Source organism: Eleutherodactylus coqui, chromosome 13 (genome assembly GCF_035609145.1).
Source record: "Eleutherodactylus coqui strain aEleCoq1 chromosome 13, aEleCoq1.hap1, whole genome shotgun sequence".
NCBI classification, from domain to species: Eukaryota; Metazoa; Chordata; class Amphibia; order Anura; family Eleutherodactylidae; genus Eleutherodactylus; species Eleutherodactylus coqui.
Window position 1 is genome coordinate 124,881,989 of NC_089849.1, and position 26,531 is coordinate 124,908,519.

The 26,531-nt window shown below is 52.0% G+C and overlaps 1 protein-coding gene across 3 annotated transcripts in view; it reads left to right on the plus strand.

Moving 5' to 3' along the window:
• KDM2A (lysine demethylase 2A) overlaps positions 1–25,941 on the plus strand; it is a 111,452-nt gene extending 85,511 nt beyond the window's left edge. Inside the window, exons 14-22 of one of the 3 annotated variants that reach the window (XM_066587326.1) lie at positions 4,639–4,911; positions 5,128–5,259; positions 8,605–8,685; positions 9,210–9,245; positions 12,763–13,388; positions 19,230–19,393; positions 19,954–20,112; positions 20,185–20,400; positions 24,898–25,941. In XM_066587326.1, coding sequence (XP_066443423.1) covers positions 4,639–4,911; positions 5,128–5,259; positions 8,605–8,685; positions 9,210–9,245; positions 12,763–13,388; positions 19,230–19,393; positions 19,954–20,112; positions 20,185–20,400; positions 24,898–25,079 — 1,869 coding nt within the window. In that variant the 3' untranslated portion in view covers positions 25,080–25,941. Of the gene's footprint in view, positions 1–4,638; positions 4,912–5,127; positions 5,260–8,604; positions 8,686–9,209; positions 9,246–12,762; positions 13,389–19,229; positions 19,394–19,953; positions 20,401–24,897 lie in introns of all 3 variants that reach the window. The other 2 variants (XM_066587325.1, XM_066587327.1) reach the window with 2 other exon arrangements.
• Positions 25,942–26,531: the final 590 nt, after the last annotated feature.

Sequence of the window (26,531 nt, forward strand, 5' to 3'; positions counted from 1 at the left end):
TCTCTGCGTCGTAGAGGGGTCTAGTGGCCAACAAGCTCTACAAGCGGAAGATAGCCTTTTATAGGCCAAGGGGGGAACCACTTTTAGGGTTTTAGGTGACAAGACCGTCCATCTAATCACCACAGCTCTCATCATTACAGATCTGTCTGAGATGGACGTGCATGCTGGGCTTTACAGCAAAACGATAACTACTTCTGGGGGTGCAGGAGGGTTTTTGACAACGAGTGTAACAGAAAAAAGCCTTCATATGAAATGATATGACGTTCGAGGTCTGCTGTACCTGTCAGGCGGCCCAATTACGGCACTGTATGAAGTGGCGGGGTGTTATCGCCATGTGCATGAGCCATCAGAAAGACATTGAGTCACAATCTCTAGCAACATTTGTTATGAAATAGGTGATGAGCTAAAAAGATTGCATGGCGCCGTCCGAACGTAGCGTGCCAGGTCTGGTTGACGGGTCTGGTTTGTGTCGGACCAGCTCCTGCCCGGTGCACACGTACGGCGGTACGCTGGTTGGGTCATGGAGTTGTTTTTGTTTAAACCCAAATATTGGTGTGACGGCCACGTGCACGCAGCAGAGCGGCCAGAAACCCCTATATCTGCTCTGGCCATGCTTCCTGGGAGGACGCCTCCCCGGCGTCGGACAGGGGAGGATGCAGGAGGACTTGGTCAACACGTATGGCCCTCACATCTAGGTGATTTTAGTTTTTTCCATTTAATGCATGCACTGTAAAAAGCTCCCGGGACGGAATGATGCCTAATGGTGGTATTCGTCACCCATCCATAGGTTATAATGGCATCCATTGAACATAGTCGTGAGCAGACAGTGACATTTATCACTCATGGGCTATAAGAGCATCAGTGGAACGTATACACCATCAGGTGTGCCAGAGACTTTTAAGGCATCCATGCTCCTCTTGGAAATATATGCAAATAAGGAAGTTAGAACAATACCTCTGCAGCGCCACCTATTGGATGGCAGCATTCCTTCAAATCAATGTCTGACCCTTTATACAGGTCTGTAGGGCAATGATTGGGAACGGAAAACAAAGCCAGGACCCACGCAGACAGCAGTTTGGGGATTTTTGCCCCTCATCTGGGTGCAGTAGGTTCCTGGCTTTGCTGGTGAGAGGCGTGTGGTGCGGCTCTGGAGGGGTAGCATTGTTATAAAGACTTGTTTGAAGGGTCTGACATTGGTTTGCACTTTCTATTTATCTCAATATCCCCTTCCTATTCCTGACTGCTCGGTCTTCCTTATACTATATATGTAGCATAACCCCAGCAAGTTCCCTCTTCTTGCTTTTTTCTTCACCTATCCATACCAATTGTTCCCCATAGGAGATAATAGACGTTGCGTTGCGATTCTCTTCTTGTGGGACCATCCCCAGTTTTAGTGTTCCCTGAGGCCCGCCCCGCTGGGCTGCACTCATTAAGCTTTTAGTAGTCAATTGAAATTGTAAGTTCAGTTACAACTTTTGGAAATCTGTTGCTCGCCCCAAAACCCATAGTGGAGAAACCCCTCCATGTGAGCGGGGTTGTGTGAGGCCTCCTTTACTAGCATTGTGCCGTATGGACATGGCCGTCTCCATGCATGTAGCGCTAGCTGGCACAGGTGTGCTGTTATGTAGATGAGGCGGCAGCTAGTAACCCATCGCCCGTCCGCAAACACTTAATATTACTTATTGTGTAACGCAGTCCCAGCTGCAGTGGTGATAATTGTGCCAACGCACCAACTACCCGGTCTGTCCTCAATGCAGGCATTATGAGGTGTGAGAAGTCCTGCATTGCTGCCGCGGGGCACTGCCAGGCAAGGAGGATCTATCCGCTCTCCTGACATCGCTTTAATGACCATGTAAGGAACAGTTCTGGAGTGTCACCGTGCTGTTCCTCTGTTGTTCCTCCTAGAAATGTCTGAATATATTGTCAGTTTAGTGTTCTCGTTCTCATAGCCAAATGGGCGTTCCTGCCATCAGCGCTGCTTGGGAACTAGTAATGTGGCTATAAACATTAGATAGAAGTGGGTGGACGGCTGAACAATCCTGAACGACTCTGTTGAGCGATTATTTTGCAGACACGGCCATTTATCTTTTTTTACTCCATAATGGCCATCAGCCATTCAAACTGGTCATGTATATTCATTGGCACCCGGCAACGGGCAAAGGATCTTTCCAGGAGGAGTCTTATGAAAGAATGATCCTTTATCTGACTATCCGACTAAAATGTACAAATGTATCCAGCTGCTTTCCTGGCGATAGCTATGTGTCAGCGGTTGGCTGAAATGACACGGTCTCTGTTAAATTTTACCCAAATGTTGATTAAAAAATGGATGATTTTGCTCAGGGGCGCGCGGTGGGGTGGTCTGGGCAGGGGGCGCGCGGTGGGGTGGTCTGGGCAGGGGGCGCGCGGTGGGGTGGTCTGGGCAGGGGGCGCGCGGTGGGGTGGTCTGGGCAGGGGGCGCGCGGTGGGGTGGTCTGGGCAGGGGGCGCGCGGTGGGGTGGTCTGGGCAGGGGGCGCGCGGTGGGGTGGTCTGGGCAGGGGGCGCGCGGTGGGGTGGTCTGGGCAGGGGGCGCGCGGTGGGGTGGTCTGGGCAGGGGGCGCGCGGTGGGGTGGTCTGGGCAGGGGGCGCGCGGTGGGGTGGTCTGGGCAGGGGGCGCGCGGTGGGGTGGTCTGGGCAGGGGGCGCGCGGTGGGGTGGTCTGGGCAGGGGGCGCGCGGTGGGGGGGTCTGGGCAGGGGCGCGCGGTGGGGGGGTCTGGGCAGGGACGCGCTGTGGGGGGGTCTGGGCAGGGGCGCGCGGTGGGGTGGGGGGTCTGGGCAGGGGCGCGCGGTGGGGTGGGGGGGGGGGGTCTGGGCAGGGGCGCGCGGTGGGGTGGGGGGTGGGGGGTCTGGGCAGGGGCGCGCGGTGGGGTGAGGGGGGGGGTCTGGGCAGGGGCGCGCGGTGGGGTGAGGGGGGGGTCTGGGCAGGGGCGCGCGGTGGGGTGAGGGGGGGGTCTGGGCAGGGGCGCGCGGTGGGGCCGTCTGGGTTACATTCCCAATTGGTGTAGCACACAGTTAGGCACTGGTATAACTGAAGAATGTCTCCATGTGGAGTTCTAAGGAAGGTTGCTCTAGATGGTTTTATGGGAAACCTACAAACCCGGCGCGCTGAGAGATTCCTTCAGATTAACGATGTTTTGCAGGCTGCTACACTGCGAGAAAAAATAATCACGGCGTGCTCTATACAGCCACGATTTGCGATGTTTTGTAGCTTGTGTTTCACCATGGACTCCTCCTTTGTGGTTTTCGTGTGGTGCAATGCAACTTTTACAGTAGGGAGTCCTACTGTTTGTCCCTAAAATAAGCCCTGTCTGCAGGCAAAAAAACCAATACATTTCCGAACAGGCGCTGTCCGCTCCACTGCACTTCTTCTCCGGAAGTCCCATGGCACTTGTCTGTAGTCTTCTGCCAGCCCTTCCTGGTCAGGGGTTTCAAAAACCCCACCTCCAGGAAGCGCTGGCTCTGATTGGCTGAGCCTCAGCGCTCGAAAAACCAATTGCCACAGTGCTGGGAAAACCAATCGCTGCCAGCGCTACCTGGAGGCGGGGTTTTTGAAACCCTGACCAGGAAGCACTTGATGACAACTACAAACAAGTGTGCTGAAGTTTTGGGAGGAGAAGTGGAGCGGACAGCGTCTGTTAGGTGATGTATTGTTTGGTGGGTGTTTCTTTTTTTTTTATGCAGCTGGGGCTTATTTTTGGGGTACAGCTTATATTTTAAGCCCCCCTACCATCCCCATCTCGCCCCACAAGAATAGTCAGCGATATCGCACAGAGCACGGCTGCGATACCTCTGGGGTTTTTCTTGTGGCAATATTGCGGCCGTAAGGTGGTGACATAGGGTTAAGAGATGCCATCAGTATACCATCTCTTGGCGTTTGACCTCTGGGACTGGCACCAGGCTTGAGCGGAGGGGTTAGTGCCGCTGTAACGCTGCGCCCACTTGTCATATTTTTCCTGAAGTGCTTCTAATTGCAGTTCCCTACACGGCCGGAGGTGGCACTATGCCAGCGCTGTCCCCTTCGTGTTTAGGATTAATGCAGTAATACATGATGTAGGGGGCGCCTGTCCTCCTCTCCTGCACTGAGTACTTGTATGTAGACGTGTCGCTCCGGGTGACTTTAAGCATATTAGTGTTTTTTGTTTTACCGGGCTTATTTGATTTGCCACAACTCCATTATATTTTGGCCAGTTCCCTTTGGATCATGGTGGAGGCCTGTAGGACGCCATAAATTAGTCGCCGACCACTTCTCCATCCTGTGCTTGAAGTTACTTCCACCCACGGAGTCATGAACTGTGTTGTGTCATGGCAGATGAAGGGGCTGTCCGATCCCCCTAGTTATACGGATGTAGTTGAACTAGTCTTGTCATTGACCAGAGCCCATGCCGACATGGGACTGTTATCTGTGGTTTTCCATAGGACTGCAGGTAATACAAGAGATTTCTTTCCATTTAGTTGAAGAAACCCCGTGAAATGACAATCTGCTCCGCTACATCCTTTACTGTAGAGAATTGACATGACAGAATTCTTGATTCTTTGTAAGTTCCCTCATAATTTTTATTTATTCATTTTTTTTTCTTTTAACCCCACCCCCCTATATTTAGTATAAAGTTCACCTCCGGCCCAAGATCCAGTTCACCAATCCTCACATCATGCGGCCCGCAGCCCGTCACACCGCTTCAGCCCCTCGTCCAGTGGCCAACATCTCTGGGCAATCAGCTGCTGCCTCTGGCGCAAGGAGGCGACGAGTAAGGTGTCGGAAATGCCAAGCATGCCTCCAGACGGAGTGCGGGACTTGCCACTACTGCAAGGACATGAAGAAGTTTGGAGGGCCAGGCAGGATGAAGCAGTCATGTATGCAAAGGCAGTGCCTTGCGGTGAGTATTACAGGGGTCTGGCACGTGTACAGATTGCTTTATGCACCCATCTAGCTTGTTGCCCCCACGTTCTGTGTATTTATGTTCCCCCCCACTTTAGTCACTTAAGATAATGTTGCCAAGAAGCTTAGCGTTATTCATGATATGGTGAGCTCCTACGAGCCCCCCAGGTGTTGTAATGATGAGGTCACTGACGAGACCACCTCTGTCCTCCAGCCCAGACTGCCCCACTCTGTCACCTGTGCCATATGTGGAGAGGTGGATCAGACCAATGATTCCCAGGACTTTGAAAAGAAGCTCATGGAATGCTCGATGTGCAATGAGATCGTCCATCCTGGTTGCCTGGAGGTGAGTAGCCAAAGGTCCTCACTGAGGGAGAAGTAGGATATAGTGACACCCAGGATGGTGGGATGGGGGGCAGCGCTGAAATATTAGGTGAATGGAGGTAGATGTAAACATTGGGGTCCATCAGCCTTGTAGGCAGTTGTCACCTTCAGACTTGTCCTTGGCTGCTCACAGTTTCTTCTATCGTTGCTGTGCTACAGTAGAAGACACGACCATGTGCGAGCACTAATTACCCCATGAGGTTCTGCACCAATATTTTTGTGTACAGCGGCAATAAACAATGTAGTAGAAGTAAAGACGAGCAACACAAGTGTTCACACACTCACAATTCACGGATTAACTCCATAGAGCAGAGAGATTTTCAGGTTCACTGAGAGATCAGGTTACCAGCTGATCCTATGGAGAGGGGAGAGGAAGAAATACAAGGTGGTGGCTGATGCAGATAAAGCTGCGCGCTCTAGTAAGCGTTTTATTCTCTCTCCAGTGCTGGATTCACAGCTAGACTGTTCCTTACTGCTGTTTACTGTCCTTCATACTGCTCAGCATGTGCTGCAGAGAGACGGGAGAAGGGTCTGCTTTTCTTGCTGTGAATGGGGTACAACATAGAAGCTACTTTCTGGTTTCTGCTTCCCCCTCCCATCTCCGTAGACTTCTATGGGCCTCTGTAACCTGATCTCTCAGTAAAGCCATTAATCTGTCTGCTCTGCAGATGTTATCAGAGGCTCATTTCACATCAAGTTTTCCCTGATTCCATTCTGTTTTCTGCCCATCCGACTGAACCCCGACGACGCAGTAAGGAAGAATATGTGAGACGGGGACGCCTGTGGTTTCCATCACTGTCAGGCTGTTACACTGGACAGTGCGGTGCTCGCTCTCACATGTTCTACCCTACGGCGCCGTCCAGATTGCATCCTGGTTTCCATTCCGCAATCTGTTTTCTTCATGGAGGATGGAGACCTACAGTCTCGCAATGTGAATGCGGCGACGTTGTATCACTTCGCTGTTTGTGGTTGGCAGACAACCCATCATGTGACTGCCTCTGGTGCCCGGAGGAGAGGACTGGTGGCCAATCCCCAGCCACAAGCAGCGGAGTGATACATTCAGTGCCGCCACTATTGGCTGCGTTCTGTTTGTGAGACATGTAATAGAACCTGCTTCATGAAACGTGATGTGGAACCAGCCTGGGGGAGCCGTTAAGGAGGCGCCTAATGGGTTAACATCCCAAAACTACCGTAGACTGAGAGATGTAGAAATGATGGCCTGTTCAGGTGGGATGAAACATCACATGTAAAAATACTTCATGTTCAAAGAACGGCCACTCAACTACACCATTAAAAAAAATCACGTAATTGGTTCTGCCGCGTCGTAAGAGATCCCGTTATTAACCCTGCGTGCTAAATGCTGTACGAGAGAAAAAGAATGGCGCGCTGCCAGGAGTTCATGTGTTTGGAGCGCCTCATTATCTCGCATAAAACGTCAATTAAAAAAAAGATCAAACTGTTATAGATGTCCCCAAAATGCCACCAGTCCAGCCTCCGGGCCGTCCGCGCCGCTGGGGGATGGGCTCCTTCTCAGAATGGGGGGAAAATTGTTAGTGGGTTTTTTTACGTTTTAAAAAAAAAATAAAAAATTAGACCTAAATTTGCTTCTGCGATAATCTTACTAAGCGGCAGAACAAGGCCGGCTGCAGCGAACAGGTCGCACGCCGGACCCCACGCCGGTGACCTGCAGCCAACAGGTCGGACGCCGGACCCCACGCCGGTGACCTGCAGCCAACAGGTCGGACGCCGGACCCCACGCCGGTGACCTGCAGCCAACAGGTCGGACGCCGGACCCCACGCCGGTGACCTGCAGCCAACAGGTCGGACGCCGGACCCCACGCCGGTGACCTGCAGCCAACAGGTCGGACGCCGGACCCCACGCCGGTGACCTGCAGCCAACAGGTCGGACGCCGGACCCCACGCCGGTGACCTGCAGCCAACAGGTCGCACGCCGGACCCCACGCCGGTGACCTGCAGCCAACAGGTCGGACGCCGGACCCCACGCCGGTGACCTGCAGCCAACAGGTCGGACGCCGGTCCCCACGCCGGTGACCTGCAGCGAACAGGTCGCACGCCGGACCCCACGCCGGTGACCTGCAGCGAACAGGTCGCACGCCGGACCCCACGCCGGTGACCTGCAGCGAACAGGTCGGACGCCGGACCCCACGCCGGTGACCTGCAGCGAACAGGTCGGACGCCGGACCCCACGCCGGTGACCCCGCATGCTTGTCATGTCTTGTCGTGTGCAGGCGATGACACGAGTCGGGTAGCTTCCATTGGCTTCAACGGAGCCCACAAACATGGAGCATGCTGCGATTTTACCTCTGTGAGCGAGAGATTGCAGTCGCTGTCGTCTCGTGTGAGCGGACATGCGGATGCCCCGTCGGTCTGAATTGGTGTGGAATGCGGTGGATCGTCCGCACGGGACACTATCACGGATCCTGCAGTTCACGCCCGGCCATGTGCAGGGGGCCTTAACTGATAGTGTCGCTATTACTGCTCGGTGGACTCCATATAAACCAACCCCAGTGGCGCAATAATTAATGTAGTACATTAAATACAACTCGTCCTGCGAAATATCCAACCCTCACTCAGCAGCGTGGCCGGCGGAAGACCAGCAGCCCCATCACTGACTGCACAGTCAGGGCCATCAAACCCAACGCGGCTGCCATAGTCTGCGTATCGCAGTACATTCAGGGGGTACATCAAATGGTAGCATCTAGAGGTCCAAGCCGTGACTGGCTGATCCTTAAGGCGTTAGAGGGAAGTCCCACCTGTTAGCGGAGCTGTGCCCGGACTATTCTGCGTCCTGTAAGGGCAGCGGGTTGAGGGGCAGCTGCACTGTTTTTGCTACTAGTCTTCTGGAGGTCAGTTGGGCATATGAAGCCGACAGATCGGCATTAATCTGTAGGAGCTTCAGAAATAAAGGCTCTCCTCTTACCCAGATCGGGCAGTAAGAGCAGCAGCCTTGGGAAAACCACATTTGTCTTGTCCATCTTGCGGCACCAACTGCAGAGTTCAGGCGCCCCTAATGGCACGCATGATATTACTGGCGAGAGTGGCTTGGCTGCCCGCTTCTGGCGGCGCTCTCCATGTGCGCCACTCATCTGCCACCCTACCGCAGGCGTATAGCAGAGGACTGCCCACAATTCCCCAGCAATGGTGGGGTGTCACTGCAGATGGGACGACCTCCTCATTGTAGGTCCAATCCAAATACTTAGGGGAATTGGGAATTAAGTCATTTTATTAACATAGCAGTAAGAGGCCAGGAACCCTGCGCTTTAACCTTTTGTATCCTGTATCGCAGATGGACGGTGAAGGCTTGCTGAGTGACGAGCTTCCCAACTACTGGGAATGCCCCAAATGTAACGAACGGAGGAAGCACACGGTGAGCGGACCGACCTCTACTTACTAAACACGCTTTAATCTGTTAGCTGCACCTTTTACAAGGGGTTTCAGTCCTGAGTGCTTGGTTGGATCTTGGAGGGTCACTAACCCTAACCTAGAATGGTGTATGCAACCCGTTACATCCTTACAAGCCGTGGAGATGTGATTTGGGGTGTTTGTTCCTTTCCACATCAGACTTCCTGTCCATTAATCCCATTGAAGGGCGCTGCTGTCAAATATTCTCCTGCTTAAATTGGCTGATAACAGAGTAGTCCAGCGGTCAGGCTGTCAGGCGTGTTGTGCTTGCTGCCGGTAGTTAGCCCGTAGCAATCGGGTCATTGCTTCTGTATTCTTGGCTATGCTAGAACACTTGCCGCTGGAGTTTCGTCGCTTTGTCAACACTCTTTGCTTTCTGTTTAGCCGCCGTTAAGAAGTAAGCTTTTTCAGATCAGTCGCCTGTAACGCTCTGCGGTTTTTCCATCCAGGACTTCTTGTTTATGCCGACTTCTTGTTTTTATTTTTCAGGTCAGCCCAGATCAGGAAAAAGTCTTGCTGCACAATGTAAGTCCATGAAGTGTCTAGTTGTGTCGTTCTTCCTACTACGGGGTCAACCAAGATCCTGAGAAGGCGACACGTCAAGCAGTTATCATGTGTAATGCGGGGATATCCCGTGCAGCAAGGACCCTCTTCTATGGCGCTCTGCTAGCATGCTAACCTCGGATGACCGCTATTGCAGTGGGCTCGCACCCCGATTTTTGGGACACACCGTAGTTCTTGATGCCGTTTTTTTGAGTTGAACTGGAAGTGGAATCCAGAGGAATGGGGACTGTAACGAAAGCACCTTTATTCTTCCTGCCGGATTCCTTTCTGGCTTTGGTTCACAAATCTGCATCAGAAACTACTGTAGGGAAGGTTCTGTGTGACGCCCCCTACGGCTGACGGCAGGGTTACAGCTGCCACCAATTGTCACACTTTTTTTGCTCCTGTACCAAATTCTAATTCAGTAACAAATGGCCATTTTTTAAGAATGATTCTAATTTGTTCCTAACAGATGATGGACAAGGAGACATAGCGAGAAGGGCGCTGAGACAACATCTGGAACAGCGCCCCCTACCTATCATGTGCTGCTTATAATACTGGTGTCTTATTTGATGGAGAGCAATTGCTACCCCGGCCCCCCATATAACTACGCCCCTGGATGTACATCACAGGGCCGCAGGACGCAGCAGGGGATTATAAAAATCCATAGCGTCTCAGTGTTGGGGCTCGCTCACACGGGTGTATGTGTGCAGCGCTACGAGTCTCCCGCAGCGTTGTACGCATTACAGGCCATACGCTCTGCCGGCAGAGACCGCATGCGGGCTGTGATTGGCTCTGTGCATGCCCACGAATGACGCCATCACAGACATACACCGTGTAAGAACGCATGCAGCGATTTATTTCTCCTGCATATGGATACGCTGTGCCCACACGCAGGTGTGAATGGAAGAAAAGTCCATTGACTTTCATTGCCTCCATTCACCGTGTGTTGCACTCGGGATATATGCGTGCGTAATAGGCGGTGACAATATGCCCGTGTGAATGAGCCCTTTGCCCCACACAGTATTAAGGATCATTTACTGTCCATACTCTCATATCTGCTATGCTGGAGTTATATCCGCTAACTGCATATTCTATATAGCATGCACGGTATTCAGCATACTACAGGCGCTAGAAGATCCCGTGTTATCAGTCGCACCTCTATGCTGGGCCACCTAATGTACGGGAACTGGCACCAACAGAGCTTTTCCCTGCACGGAGCTCCTCTGTGACTTTAAATCTATGACTAAATTAATGTTTGAAGCCATCAGTGAGATCTGACGGCCAAATGTTCCTGCGAGCGGCAACAAACACCAGTTAGTTCACTGGCTGCTGCAATGTGCTACTGATTGTAATCCCTGCACGTTAGGAGTGCAGAGGTGTGACCGACAACCCAAATCTCATCTCAAAACCAGGGGTGCAAGTGGGGTACTACACAGAGAAGGATCCCAACAGCAACATCCAGTATACCCTGTTATCCTTGAAGGTGGGCGGCCACCAGGGCCGGGGATGTGTCGGTCACCATCTGGGAGAGGGCGCAGGGTGAATTTACTGAGCTGTTGACTTATTGGCTCCCTCAAACTATTTATTTGATTATTGAATAAAAAATGTGCCACCTTCCCTTTACATACAGCAACCCATTTGATGCCATTGTCTGTATATAGGTACACATATTCAGTTTGCATTATGATCTTGCCTCTCTAGCCCCACTCTCAAGTGCAGATGAACAGAGCTTCTTGTGAAGGCTCGATCCAGGCCAGAGGGAACGGAAGGGATTGTGGGAGTAAAAGACATTTCTAATAAAACACTCTTCTCTCCTGAACTGTGTCCTGAAGTTGTAGAAGGCTGCAAACACACGGGGAAGAACTCTGCTCACTGGCCCAATCAGGATATTCCCTAGCAGCAGCCTTTAAATAGGAAGTGGGCAGCAGCTTGAGTCATTTTCTATTAAATATATTGGGAAAAGTCTTAAAATTGCCTGGCCTAAGGCTCAGCAGATGTCATCCGATGGGTCTATAATCCCACACCTATTACTACAGATGTCCGTAGGCCTCTGATGGAACGGTGCTGGCCGTATGTAGCGGTGGACATTGGTGCATCACATTCAGCAATATAAAATGGAGAAAGGAGAACTTGATGGTTTTTACGTTAATCTCTAAATTAGAAATATCTTGTGGCAGATTTATGAAATCTGCTTTGTTGCCCGTAGATAGTGAATGCTGTTATTCTTAGAGCTCTTCCCCCGTTTTCTGGAGTTGTTAGACCTGCCCCGTCTGAAGGTTTCTTAGTCTTTGGAGGTCTTACTAATGTAGAGTTCTTCTTTGATTCTATTTTGTATTATTTTTTTTTGCGCTAAAAATGGTCTAAAATATTTAAAGGGGCGGTCCAAGTTATATTTTTACAGTAAGTCTGTTCCCCGCACAGTAAAATATACTCTCCCCTCCCCACTGTCCTGCGCCGCTGCTCGGTTGGTTTGCAGCCTTCTGTCCCACCTGGTTTACGGGACGTCACCGGTGGTGCAGCCAATTACAGAGCTTGCTGAGTGTCTGTGACGTCCCATAAACAGGATGGGGTAGCCTGCAAACATGATGTCAGAGGGGAGACCCAGAGCGGTGGCGCAGGACACAGCGGGGAGAGGTGAGTTCACAACTACTTGTTCTTTTACTGTATGGGGAACAGACTGTTACTGTGAAAATATAACAGACTGGCGCTTTAAGGCTGGATTCTCTCAGGGCGTGCTCTCGGCAGAGGTCTCCCGATTTGGCCGCAGTGAAAAAAACGCGAGATTTCCGCCTGGAAATCGCTGCTTCAAAACCCGCAGCGCTTAGCTGCGTGTTTTGGAGCGGCTTGGCAGCATGCTTTTGCAATGTGGCCGGCCCTCCCATAGAAGAGAGCGCAGCCGCAACGGAAAAAAAAGAATGGACATGCTGCGGCCGGCAAATCCGCCTTGGCCGTGACTGACTTGCTGTCCCGTGTGGATGAGGTTTCTGAGACATCTCGTCCACATGGCTGGCTAATCCTGGGATTAGAGGCCGCAGGCGGATTTGCAGCGGCGAAATTCAGGCGGCAAATCTGCCCTGCGTGAACCCAGCCTAAAAGATTCTTCTTTTCGTGTGCAAATAGATGAGCCATTTCTCCCTGCCTCCTAGTCATGCCTGTAAGGTAATTGGCTGCAGTAGTCTCCTCCCCCCTGTCCACAGTAAACAGTGTGAGCCCCGCCTCCCGCTGTCAACGCCGCTCTCCGTACATGTCTCCTGCTTGAAAATAGAAGAGCTCAAAAGTTGTGTAGATGGAACACGGTTTCACTTCTTATTTACATCTGTTTTCCATCGTTTTTGTAAAAACTGTACCCAATCTTAAAAACTCAATCTAATTTTTTCTGACTGAATTGGCCAAAACTAATTATTTTGGACAAGGTCATGTGACACCGGGTACAGACTGGGCTTGTCATGATTGGTGTACGTTGTAAATAACCTTTATTCTCCCTGCTTTTACTCAGAAACGAAAAGCTGTGGATAACTGTGATCTGGACCCTCACTTATCAGCCAAAGTCCTACGGCCGCCTCTGGGGCAGAGCCCCCCATCTCCACCGCTTCTCCTCCTGCCTCCTTCTCCATCCTCCGGTCCCCCAACGCCGCCAGCAAACACACCACAAGCAATCCACGTCCACAGGGAAGACCGAGCCAAAAGGCGACAGCTGACTCGGGAAAAAGAAAACCACCCCAGCGGGCGAGAACAGTCAGAGGCTGATCGTGGCTGGCATCGGGGCTCCTACCTCACTGTTACCCTTCAACGACCCCCAAAAGAGCTCAGTTCCTCTTCTATTGTACCCAAACTGCAAGCCATTACACCAAATCCCCGGCACCCTATTCGCCCGCTTCCTCCTCAGCCACGATATGAGGAGGAGGAAGAGGATGATGATGATGATGACGACGATGATGATGAAGAGGACGACGATGACGATGATGAGGATGACGATGACGATGAAGCAGAGAATGGACTGTTGCCAGGGCAGCTAAGAGATGACCTGTCCATGCAGAAGGACGTGTGGCTGTCAGTCTTCCAGTACCTGACGCGGAGAGAGCTGTGTATTTGTATGAGGGTGTGCCGGGCGTGGTACAAGTGGTGAGTGTTACACATGTGGACGCTCCATGTAATGCCTAATTTAGACAACGATGATTGCTCGAAAGATGTCTTTTGAGCGACTTTTGAGCAATAATCGTTGCGTGCAGTTACACGGCAAGATGATCGCTCAAAATTCACTCAAACGGCAGTTGGAGGGACAGTTTTGAGTATTCACTTTGCACAAGGCTTGTATAAAGAGTCTAACTTTGGCTTGAAGGAATGCTGCCTTCCAATAGGTGGCACTTGGGAGGCTTTAATCCATCTCCCTTATTTGCATATTACCCAGAGGAGCGTGCATGACCATTTCAGTCTCCTCACTCACCGTCTAGGTGCTCTCCCTAAGGAGAAAAGATAGCGTTTCTAACCACAGAAAAAGAAGGTACGCGGGGCCGCCGCCTGGAATCAGATGCAGCCTCCCGCATGTGGAGTCGCCCAAGGCTCTTATTTCCACATAGCAAATTTTGTCTTTAGTGAGATTTAGTGGTTCAAAAAACCGAGCATATGCCTCCTTCCCAAGTGTGGGGTCAGAATAAAGCACCCTTCTTAAAGGGATTGTCTAATCATGGTCCGTACATAGGAGCAGCGGTGGGGGGGACTACACATCTAGTGGTTGGCTGCAGGGTGATGCATGGTTAGCCTGAGCTGGCCGGAAATAATTCACCAGACCAGCTTCACTGGGGTGCTGTGATGGGGCACATAATTGGCATCATTAGCTCAAACCTGATACATTTTGGTAACACAGTTCTAAATTCTGATTGACATCATATGACGTCTTAACCCCCCGACAGTCATGTGAAAATTGGGAAAACCTCCCAGAAAATGTAAAAATATTTGTATTCTATATTTTGAATTTGACTTGTGTAAATATAATTGACGCAGCACTCCTGCGCCTTGGGGTACGCACATGGGCTATTCTTGCGACCGATTTTTGGAGTGAAAAATCTGTTCGTAAATCAGATGGAACCGGACCCGTTCCTGTGCCGGGGGGGGGGGGGGGGGGGTAGCACACGGGTTGTTTTTTCTTTTCTCGGACTGATACAAACCATCCTGTTGTCCAATTTTCAGACAAGAATAGCGCGTCCATGTGCGGTGTTTAGCCCTTCGGAAAGCACGAAATCGCCCGTCATTTTGCATGACGACTTGTAGTTCACTTATTCCGTTTAAGCGGCGCTCATTCAGTCGTTCTCAGTTAGTTATACAGTGAATGAAAATGACTGAATTGATTTCTTCTTTCAACAAGCCAACGATGTACCTACCTGTATAGAACGGGCCACAAGGGCCATCTCTGACCTCGTTGGCTCGTTCAAAAGATAATCGTTTGCTGTAAATGGCCCCTTAGACCCCCATATGTACACAATTAGAGAGCTGATTCATGTCACCCCTCGCCTGGTACCGGGGGAGATCTCTGCTGCCAGCTAGTCCCTCACCCTCTCTCCTCTGCACTTCATGACTGAAAAGTGAAGTATTCCTGACCCAACTTCAAACAGCTGTAGTTTTGGTTCTGCAAGCCAAGAATCTTAGATTTAAAATGACACCAAAAGAACGTCGGAGGCCCCGATAGACCCGGAGCTACAGCCATTAAAACGAGCTCAGGTCATCCCCAACTGCAATGTCCTTTCCCTGACCTGCCAGGGGTTCAATGGTTTTTATCGGGTGCAGACCACTAAATCCCCTCCTTATGACCAGATCTGAAATTATAAAATTATGACTTCCCAGAGACAATTATTGGGAGACTAAAGCCGACCTGATAAGCTGAAGGGCTGATGTGTCCATGAGGAATAACACGATTTTTGGCCATTCTATATTTTTTTCTGCTATTTTTTAAGCAATGTTCCTCTTTGCAGACTTTATCCCTAATTGTCAGTGTTCCCAGTGCTCGGCTAGGAGGGGTGTAGACTATAATGCGTCCCGTGTATGGCACAGATTGGGTAGCAGGTTCTTGGGATCTAATGGTGTGTAATCGGGGGCTTCTGCGACTGCAATGTGGACCCACAAAATGACTTCAACTCATTATTTGACCACGTTTACTTAAATTTGGGCACTCCGCCGGATGAAGGAGATCACTTGCCAGGGATTTAGGCATACTCACACACTACAAAGAGGCAGGTTTCAATAGTGCTGCCTGGCAAAAGCTAATTTCAGACTGCGATTCACCACTGCTTAGTACTAGTACATAGACATGGCACGGGCCACATAGTATGTGTAGTGCACCATGTAGGCTTACAACCTATCAGTCACACCATATTTCAGGCCAGCGGACCACCCTGCACCTCACAGGTGAACCTTACTGGCACCCCAGGCTCCCCCAGTATTAAAGCCGCATGTTACTAATATGTACTGAGAAGTATGAGCTATTGGTTAATATTTTGGCCAAAATACACAATCCCGCAGCAAGGGTCCTCATCCTTTTTTTTCTTCCGAGCACCCTGCAGCATCTGATTGCACCCCATTTCCAGCTCCCACTCTCGGCAGGAGGAGGTAGAGATGGGAGGAATACCTTGCAGGGACATGTTTGTATTAATCCAATCCGTGGTCTGAGGCCTAGCGTGACCACTCCCCAGGCACTCTGACTCCCTTTTCATGATTCTGGGTGGTCCAAGGGGGGGCCTTGAGGCTTTCAAAGTTGTCCTTTTACATTGGATCTGGTCAGCCATGGTAGAAGCATGCCATGCAAAGAGCAGGGAACCCCCTTTCCACGTTACTGTGCATTTGTTCAAGCTGTGGTGCCCGTTGGGGGCGGCACGCAGCGGTGCTTCTGCTCTTCAGATCTGCAAGACCGTCACACGGGCCTCTCGACACATTTCCAGCTGCTGACGCCTCACTCGGTCGGTGCGTTTGGCAGATGGCTGTATAACGAACCACATCATTTCATACTTAATTTTCCCACCCCCAGGGACTGTTCTAGAACATCCCACGGTCTTCAGCTGTGTTCCCAATGACTCTGTCTCTCACCATGCTCATTGCGGGGCAGTAGCTGCCCACTTGGGTGCTTATGACTTTCCAGTACTATTGGAGGGTTTGTTCTGGGTGTCCCACATGCTGTTTAATGAAAAACAATTGGCCTGATGAAGCCGCCGTTCAGGCGGAGAACGCGTTGCCCATATTGTGAAGCTGTCTGGAATAAAGTAGTGCGTCTCTTAAGTTTTGGACTCCGGGCTTTGGCGCGCTGTCCTGCGGCTCCTTGGTCACATGCTGTTTAATGTTTCACTGTTTTCATGCCTGCAAGGGGGCTGGGTATAGGCACTTGGGAGGGGCTAACAGCCTTGTGCTTAGTGCCCGCCTCCTAAGTAAGGTCTGATCGGGTTGTTAGTACAGAGCAGGAGCCGTGCCCGCTCCAGTGGCTTCGGGTGTTGGCTGTAAGATCCAGCGGACCCCTGGCTGCAGCAGCTATAATCAGACATAACCAACACTGCTATGAAATCGCGGGATGCTGTTCCTCCAGCAATATAACTGCTAGTGTACGCCCCGAGCCGCGTATACATCCAAGTGTAAGGACGGCCCCCTCCAGTGATATAACTGCTAGTGTACGCCCCGAGCCGCGTATACATCCAAGTCTAAGGACGGCCCCCTCTAGTGATATAACTGCTAGTGTACGCCCCGAGCCGCGTACACATCCAAGTGCAAGGACGGCCCCCTACAGTGATATAACTGCTAGTGTACGCCCCGAGCCGCTTACACATCCAAGTGCAAGGACGGCCCCCTCCAGTGATATAACTGCTAGTGTACGCCCCGAGCTGCGTACACATCCAAGTGCAAGGACGGCCCCCTCCAGTGATATAACTGCTAGTGTACGCCCCGAACCGCGTACACATCCAAGTGTAAGGACGGCCCCCTCCAGCGATATAACTGCTAGTGTACGCCCCGAACCACGTACACATCCAAGTGCAAGGACGGCCCCCTCCAGTGATATAACTGCTAGTGTACGCCCCGAACCGCTTACACATCCAAGTGTAAGGACGGCCCCCTCCAGTGATATAACTGCTAGTGTACGCCCCGAACCACGTACACATCCAAGTGCAAGGACGGCCCCCTCTAGTGATATAACTGCTAGTGTACGCCCCGAGCCGCTTACACATCCAAGTGCAAGGACGGCCCCCTCCAGTGATATAACTGCTAGTGTATGCCCCGAGCCGCTTACACATCCAAGTGCAAGGACGGCCCCCTCCAGTGATATAACTGCTAGTGTACGCCCCGAACCGCGTATACATCCAAGTGTAAGGACGGCCCCCTCCAGTGATATAACTGCTAGTGTACGCCCCGAGCCGCGTACACATCCAAGTGTAAGGACAGCCCCCTCCAGCAATATAACTGCTAGTGTATGCCCCGAACCGCGTATACATCCAAGTGTAAGGACGGCCCCCTCCAGCAATATAACTGCTTGTCTACGCCCCAAACCACGTACACATCCAAGTGTAAGGACAGCCCCCTCCAGTGATATAACTCCTAGTGTACGCCCCGAGTCGCGTACACATCCAAGTGTAAGGACAGCCCCCTCCAGTGATATAACTGCTAGTGTACGCCCCGAGCCGTGTACACATCCAAGTGTAAGGGCGGCCCCCTCCAGTGATATAACTGCTAGTGTACGCCCCGAGCCGCGTACACATCCAAGTGTAAGGACGGCCCCCTCCAGCAATATAACTGCTAGTGTACGCCCCGAACCGCGTACACATCCAAGTGTAAGGACGGCCCCCTCCAGTGATATAACTGCTAGTGTACGCCCCGAGCCGCGTACACATCCAAGTGCAAGGACGGCCCCTTCCAGCAATATAACTGCTAGTGTACGCCCCGAACCGCGTACACATCCAAATGTAAGGACGGCCCCCTCCAGTGATATAACTGCTAGTGTACGCCCCGAGCCGTGTACACATCCAAGTGTAAGGACGGCCCCCTCCAGTGATATAACTGCTAGTGTATGCCCCGAGCAGTGTACACATCCAAGTGTAAGGACGGCCCCCTCCAGTGATATAACTGCTAGTGTACGCCCCGAGCCGCATATACATCCAAGTGTAAGGACGGCCCCCTCCAGCAATATAACTGCTAGTGTACGCCCCGAGCCGCATATACATCCAAGTGTAAGGACGGCCCCCTCCAGCAATATAACTGCTAGTGTACGCCCCGAGCCGCATATACATCCAAGTGTAAGGACGGCCCCCTGCAGTGGTATAACTGCTAGTGTATGCCCCGAGCCGCGTATACATCCAAGTGCAAGGACGGCCCCCTCCAGTGATATAACTGCTAGTGTATGCCCCGAGCCGCGTATACATCCAAGTGTAAGGACGACCCCCTCCAGTGATATAACTTCTAGCGTACGCCCCGAGCCGCTTACACATCCACGTGCAAGGACGGCCCCCTCTAGCGTACACCCCGAGCCGCGAGGGCCAGCGGACTGTGGATGGGACACCAGTGGGTGTTGGTCATGTGTTCACCAGACTGGATACACAAAACGGCACGTTACACAGATGCTTGTGGTAACGGATGACTGTGGCTCTCCGATGCCCCTTACAAGTGTTGTAGTTAGCAGACTGAGGGGTGCTGGACCCCAAACGAGCTGCTTTGGCCCTTTGGGAAATTTCTAATTTCATGCAAAAAAAATCTTTGAATTTTCCATTGACTTTGAAGAGTCTTGAGGATCGTCAGTTGTGTGTGAAGTGCTGATGCCCATAGTCTGCAGCACATTGGCCTTCCCTGCTAATCCGCTCATCTCTAGAGACTGCCAGGAAGCGTGTGGCTGGGGTGTTGGTGCCCTGGACCCCAGTGTTGGACAACCAGGCGGAGCTAATGACAATGGTGTTTCTGCAGTTAAATCCAATGTACTAATGAAAGCTTTTGATGTGTTTGCAGGGGTTGTGATAAACGACTTTGGTCCAGGATTGATATGAGTCGCTGCAAATCTCTGATGCCGCAGGCACTTAGCGGTATCATTAAAAGGCAGCCGGCACAGCTGGACCTCAGCTGGACTAATGTGTCTAAGAAGCAGCTGACGTGGCTGGTGAACAGGCTGCCGGGTGAGTCCTGCTTATAGAGGGGTAATCCCAGCGTGGATGCTTCCGGCACATCCACAAGATGTCTGATAGATGCCGGAGGACAGGAGCCCCCTGACCTGCGCAGCGCCTCTTCATGCCCTTTGTGAGTTGGGGGAACCGCAGAGCTCACGCTCATTGCAGTGAATGCATAGCGCCTCGGCTCTCCATTCATTATGTGCGCCACCAGGAGGCCAGAGGACCCCGCCGATACCTGCAGGCTAACACTTTATGGAATATCTTGTCTATAAAATGCATCGGGGAGCTTACAAACTTCCCAAAAACACGCACCACGTTTTTAATAAAAATTTTGAGTTTACTTTTACCGCCTGATGGGACGGTTTGGGGAAGTGAGGGGGGCGGGGGGCATCTGTACAAATGATTGGACATATACTAGGATTGTTTATTCCATCGGTCCCTTTTGATCCAGGTGGACCAGGCCCAAATGGGGTAAGAGTGAAGCTCCCTGGGAAGGAGGGGTGCTGTATGCTGAATATGGTTGGCTTGTCTTTGATGTGCAATCACATATAACCTCTTCTCTCCAGGTTTGAAAGAACTTATCCTTGCCGGCTGCTCGTGGTCCGCGGTCTCGGCCCTCAGCTGCTCCAGCTGTCCGCTCCTGAGAACTCTGGATTTACGATGGGGTGTTGGAATCAAAGACTCACAGATAAGAGACCTGCTTACGCCCCCCACTGAGAAGCCAGGTAACTGCCGTGTGGGACCTCTCCTCCTGCCACTAATGACCGGTTCTGAAAATGATTTCTTGCTTTCTGCAGGGTACGACTCTCGCAGCAAGCTCCGCTTCTTGACAGACCTGCGCCTCTCTGGCCTGGACATCTCCGATATCACGCTTCGACTCATCATACGGCATTGTCCTCTCCTGTCCAAGCTCGACCTCAGCCACTGCCCGTTGATGATGGATCAGTCGGTCAACCTACTTACAGCTGTAGGATCGTCTACACGGGGTTCTCTTACGCATATCCATTTGGCAGGTAAATGGGACTCCAGTTTTTGTCACGGCCAATCTCAGTGGGACATTTATACACCTACTGAAGCCCTCCTGGTTCTGGGATACCAGTAAAGAATCAGAGCTTTTATTCTTCTGCATAGACGCTTCTGAGATGCTCCCTGCAGTGTGCCGTCTCGTTGTTGTAGAGCCGCCGACAGACCACCGTAGTAATTATTGAGGGGTAACTCCGCCTTGTAACGGTTGGCCTCAGTCTTCATTTTCCGCAGAAATTGATTAGATGCACTAAAGATTCATCAAGGGAGTGATTCTGGGCGACGGTTGGCCTGCACACCGCCCCAGCAGTAATAGTAACCCTCTCACTCGCCCCAGCAGTAATAGTAACCCTCTCACTCGCCCCAGCAGTAATAGTAACCCTCTCACTCGCCCCAGCAGTAATAGTAACCCTCTCACTCGCCCCAGCAGTAATAGTAACCCTCTCACTCGCCCCAGCAGTAATAGTAACCCTCTCACTCGCCCCAGCAGTAATAGTAACCCTCTCACTCGCCCCAGCAGTAATAGTAACCCTCTCACTCGCCCCAGCAGTAATAGAAACCCTCTCACTCGCCCCAGCAGTAATAGTAACCCTCTCACTCGCCCCAGCAGTAATAGTAACCCTCTCACTCGCCCCAGCAGTAATAGTAACCCTCTCACTCGCCCCAGCAGTAATAGTAACCCTCTCACTCGCCCCAGCAGTAATAGTAACCCTCTCACTCGCCCCAGCAGTAATAGTAACCCTCTCACTCGCCCCAGCAGTAATAGTAACCCTCTCACTCGCCCCAGCAGTAATAGTAACCCTCTCACCCGCCCCAGCAGTAATAGTAACCCTCTCACCCGCCCCAGCAGTAATAGTAACCCCCTCACCCGCCCCAGCAGTAATAGTAACCCCCTCACCCGCCCCAGCAGTAATAGTAACCCTCAACCGCCCCAGCAGTAATAGTAACCCTCAACCGCCCCAGCAGTAATAGTAACCCTCAACCGCCCCAGCAGTAATAGTAACCCTCAACCGCCCCAGCAGTAATAGTAACCCTCAACCGCCCCAGCAGTAATAGTAACCCTCAACCGCCCCAGCAGTAATAGTAACCCCCTCGCCTGCCCCAGCAGTAATAGTAACCCCCTCGCCTGCCCCAGCAGTAATAGTAACCCCGTCGCCCGCCGCCCCAGCAGTAATAGTAACCCCGTCGCCCGCCGCCCCAGCAGTAATAGTAACCCCCTCGCCCGCCGCCCCAGCAGTAATAGTCACCCCCTCGCCCGCCTCCCCAGCAGTAATAGTAACCCCCTCGCCCGCCGCCCCAGCAGTAATAGTAACCCCCTCGCCCGCCGCCCCAGCAGTAATAGTAACCCCCTCGCCCGCCGCCCCAGCAGTAATAGTAACCCCCTCGCCCGCCGCCCCAGCAGTAATAGTAACCCCCTCGCCCGCCGCCCCAGCAGTAATAGTAACCCCCTCGCCTGCCGCCCCAGCAGTAATAGTAACCCCCTCGCCTGCCGCCCCAGCAGTAATAGTAACCCCCTCGCCTGCCGCCCCAGCAGTAATAGTAACCCCCTCGCCTGCCGCCCCAGCAGTAATAGTAACCCCCTCGCCTGCCGCCCCAGCAGTAATAGTAACCCCCTCGCCTGCCGCCCCAGCAGTAATAGTAACCCCCTCGCCTGCCGCCCCAGCAGTAATAGTAACCCCCTCGCCCGCCGCCCCAGCAGTAATAGTAACCCCCTCGCCCGCCGCCCCAGCAGTAATAGTAACCCCCTCGCCCGCCGCCCCAGCAGTAATAGTAACCCCCTCGCCCGCCCCAGCAGTAATAGTAACCCCCTCGCCCGCCCCAGCAGTAATATCAGCCGGTGCGCCGGTGCTTGTAACTGCTGTACAGCTCTCATTGATTTCAATGGAAGCTGTGCCTGCAGTTACAAGCGCTGGCCACGAGAAGGAGGTTGGTGCAGAGGCTTCCGCTCGGACCTCTGTGTATTTGGAGCGGACGTCTCTGTGCCGACCTCCCATGTAGTGTATAAGTCATCAATAGTATTTCACTGGAAAACCCCTTCGACCTTCTGTTTCCATCCACATCGCTTTAGGAGGTCTTACCGTCGGCGGTGTATAATAGGGTGTTAGCAGAGATGGAACTAAATCTGCCGCAGGTTTGTCCAATAGGGGTTGTGTGGATGGAGAAAAGGATCCCCAACAGTAGGGCAATCATAGCCTGAATGATCAGAGCACGGCTCGGGGGTCTGTTGGGTCGCTACACGTTGGCCATCACCATGTCTGACGTGTACGTCCTGCCGTTACTACCTGCTCGGTGCGGGGGAGGGGCTGGAAGTGACAACAGGAAGCAGACGCTTCACCCCTTCAGCTGGTTCCCCTTATGAAGGGATGTGTGGTGGCGGGCACATACAGGCTTCCTTTTGTGGCATGATTTAAAGAAAAAAGCCTTCAATTACCGTCATTCTGTAGGAGTGTTTTTCTTCTTCTTCTCCCATAAAGAGGTCTAATACCTGAAAAAAAAAAATGCCAAACCTGCTGCAAGCTGCTTTTTGGGAAATGGAACTACTCGCCCAAAAAATCATGTAGAGTGAGGAAAAGTTCCACAAAACCACAGGACTTACTTATTACTGTGCTGCACCAGAATTCTGACGTCATTTGCACCTTTTTTGGCAGCGGTCCGTTTTGGACAAATTTACTGTTACATTGTTCTAAAAAGAAAAGAAATCGCATCTTACTGCAGCCTCTACAGTGTCCTGAAGAGGGCGCTGTGTGAGTGGAAAAACCCCAGAAAATGTTTTTTACCGCAAAAAAACCATTTTTGTGTTCTATATGGTATATTTGAAAAAGACTACAAGTGGATACATTGTCCTGTATTGCCTGGGAGGATTAAAAGATCTTCTCTGAAAAACTGCCCCTGAGATGCTGCCACGCTTTCATTGGCTGGATTTAACGAGGGATCCCTTCTGGATCTGATTCCTGAATGTGGCTGATGCATGTTACCTGCCTAACCTGACCGTGGTCGAGGCTGTCCGCACCCAAACTATTGCTGCCCGCACCCTACTATTGCTGCCCGCACCCTACTATTGCTGCCCGCACCCTACTATTGCTGCCCGCACCCTACTATTGCTGCCCGCACCCTACTATTGCTGCCCGCACCCTACTATTGCTGCCCGCACCCTACTATTGCTGCCCGCACCCTACTATTGCTGCCCGCACCCTACTATTGCTGCCCGCACCCTACTATTGCTGCCCGCACCCTACTATTGCTGCCCGCACCCTACTATTGCTGCCCGCACCCTACTATTGCTGCCCGCACCCTACTATTGCTGCCTTCTAGCTAATCTATTACTTTGGGGGTTTTTTAAATGCGGCTAGGGCTTGTTTTCGGAGAAGGGTTTATATTTCAAGCTCCCCTCTCCTTCCCCTCCCCAAAAAAATTCTTCCAAAAGATTCCTGCAAAGTTGTGTGACCGCGGGAACACAGCTGCGATGTTCTCACGGCGATATCTCTGCCGCCCGTGTGAAAGAGGCCTGAAGTGCGCCGTGAACATCAGCATCATAAATGGACACTGTGGGTCGGCTTACGGCACCGGCTTTTGTCCGCAGCGTGCAGATAAGATTTCTTGGAATACCATGGTCTGCAACTCGCTGGGGATGGTCTGCAAGCACACGTGGACATCCCCTTAAATAGTAGTTACCATGCTAACGTGTACCGAGGAGAGCGCGCCGTATGCGGGATGTTTCCTGCCCCCTGCAGGGCACATTTATGGTTGGTATTCAGACTCGCACACTTTTCCTCGGCGGACGGCTTCTGGATCCACTTAGGACAGACTTTAGCCACAGATACAACTTGTTATGCTCTTTGTGCAGCACGTTACACTTGGATGAAGAGTTGCATGAGGGCGCTCTTGAGCATGCTGGGTGGTAATTTTACAGTGTACCAGGTGTCCATTTCAGACATGCCATGTATATGGCGGTATAATGTGTGCGTTTTTTTTAAGTCACGTTTTATTTGTATCAAAGGTGTGAACACTGTCGGGATGTCTGTAGCCCCAACAGTCAGCCTGCCCCAAATGTAGGTCATGTGTAGTAGGAGGCCTGCTGAGTAGAGCACAACTCTATGGGAGTGTTCACACATGGCACATTGTGACGTGTTTCCACAGCAGAGTTTCCCACCTTTAGCTGTAGTCGGCCGTGGATCCGCGTCAAACTTGTTCCAAAATGCTGTGGATTTTTCCACTATGGAAAATCTGCAGCAAATCTGTCAATGTGAACGCACCGCCACGGGCTTTCCTGCAGTTTTGTGCTTCTGAAAAGTCTGTATACAAAGTGTATCCTGCGTCTGTGGATATATGGAGTCTGTTCTGTGAGGAACGTTGTGCGCTGTGCCATGGTGGGTTTTGGTACCGGCTGTAAGAGGGGTCCCAAGAGCTGGTGTTGGAGCCCACCTGCCACAGTGCCGGTTATTTAGAATGATGCCTCTTGTATTAATTCCTCTCTTTCCCCTTTTCAGGTTGTAAAGGAGTCACTGACGAGTCCTTGCTGTACTTGCGACGAGCATCCAACCTGACCCTTATCGATCTTCGGGGCTGCAAACAAGTGACGCGGGGAGCCTGCGAGGGGTTCATCTCGGACCTATCTGTGAGCACCTTGTACTGTCTGTCAGATGACAAGCTTATCCAGAGGATCAGCTAGAAGTAGGGGGGTGCCGGAGGAGCGCTGCAGGGAAGGCCACGGTGCAGGAGGATGCACACTGTCAATCACCACCTCCTCCTTGGGTCTCTCCAGCTCCCTCGCATCCTGACTCGAACAAGGAGCAATAATTGGCGATGTAAGATCCCGCCCTCATACGCCTGTGGTGGGGCGATCACTCGGTGCAAGGAAGTGGGCTCTATCTGAAACGGGTATTACACAGCTTTGGAAGCCTTGGTGGTGTCGGTCACTCCAGGACTGGATCTCCATTATCACAGAGGAAAACTCTGTTGTTTTTTTCTCCCCACTTTTTTTTGCCTCCTCGGTGTAGGATGGCTCTCCGCCAGGCAGGTTACGGAGGCGCCACTGAGGAGGGAGCGGGTAGCTCAGGTTTTTCTGTTGTTCCCATCTGGTTTTGACCGCCAGCCTTTTATTTAGTAACATTTGACTCCCTGTTAAGCATTACAGTTGTGAGTAAGGTTGGTTTCTGTGGGTGCTTGGGGTGGAGCGTGTGACTAGGAGAGGGCCGGCTGCTTCTTGACAAATAGTAAGAGTTAATATTATATTTTTTTTTTATTTTTTAACTTAAGACTTTTGGTTTGTTGCTTTTCCCTTTTGTGCCCCTCTCTAGAGAAGGTAGATGCAGAGGTGCACTCGTCCGTGTCTTAGTTCCTCACACACTGGGCAGCCACTTGTGCATATATACAGAAATATATATAATTCTATACAGAGGCTGATGTGTGCGCCCGCTGCTCCCAGCCGACCGGGGACTAGATTGTATAAAAAGAGCCGGGATAATATTTTTCTCTGTGGGAGTCGTCTCGCTCCCCTTTTTTGTTTCTTTTGCAATAAAAAAAGAATCCAAGTTTGTCTTCTGTGTGTCTTGGGGGTTGTGGTTCATGCCCTGCAGGTCCATCCGCTCTGCAGTTGTGGTTCATGCCCTGCAGGTCCATCCGCTCTGCGGTTGTGGTTCATGCCCTGCAGGTCCATCCGCTCTGCAGTTGTGGTTCATGCCCTGCAGGTCCATCCGCTCTGCGGTTGTGGTTCATGCCCTGCAGGTCCATCCGCTCTGCAGTTGTGGTTCATGCCCTGCAGGTCCATCCGCTCTGCGGTTGTGGTTCATGCCCTGCAGGTCCATCCGCTCTGCAGTTGTGGTTCATGCCCTGCAGGTCCATCCGCTCTGCAGTTGTGGTTCATGCCCTGCAGGTCCATCCGCTCTGCAGTTGTGGTTCATGCCCTGCAGGTCCATCCGCCCTGCAGTTGTGGTTCATGCCCTGCAGGTCCATCCGCTCTGCAGTTGTGGTTCATGCCCTGCAGGTCCATCCGCTCTGCGGTTGTGGTTCATGCCCTGCAGGTCCATCCGCTCTGCAGTTGTGGTTCATGCCCTGCAGGTCCATCCGCTCTGCAGTTGTGGTTCATGCCCTGCAGGTCCATCCGCTCTGCGGTTGTGGTTCA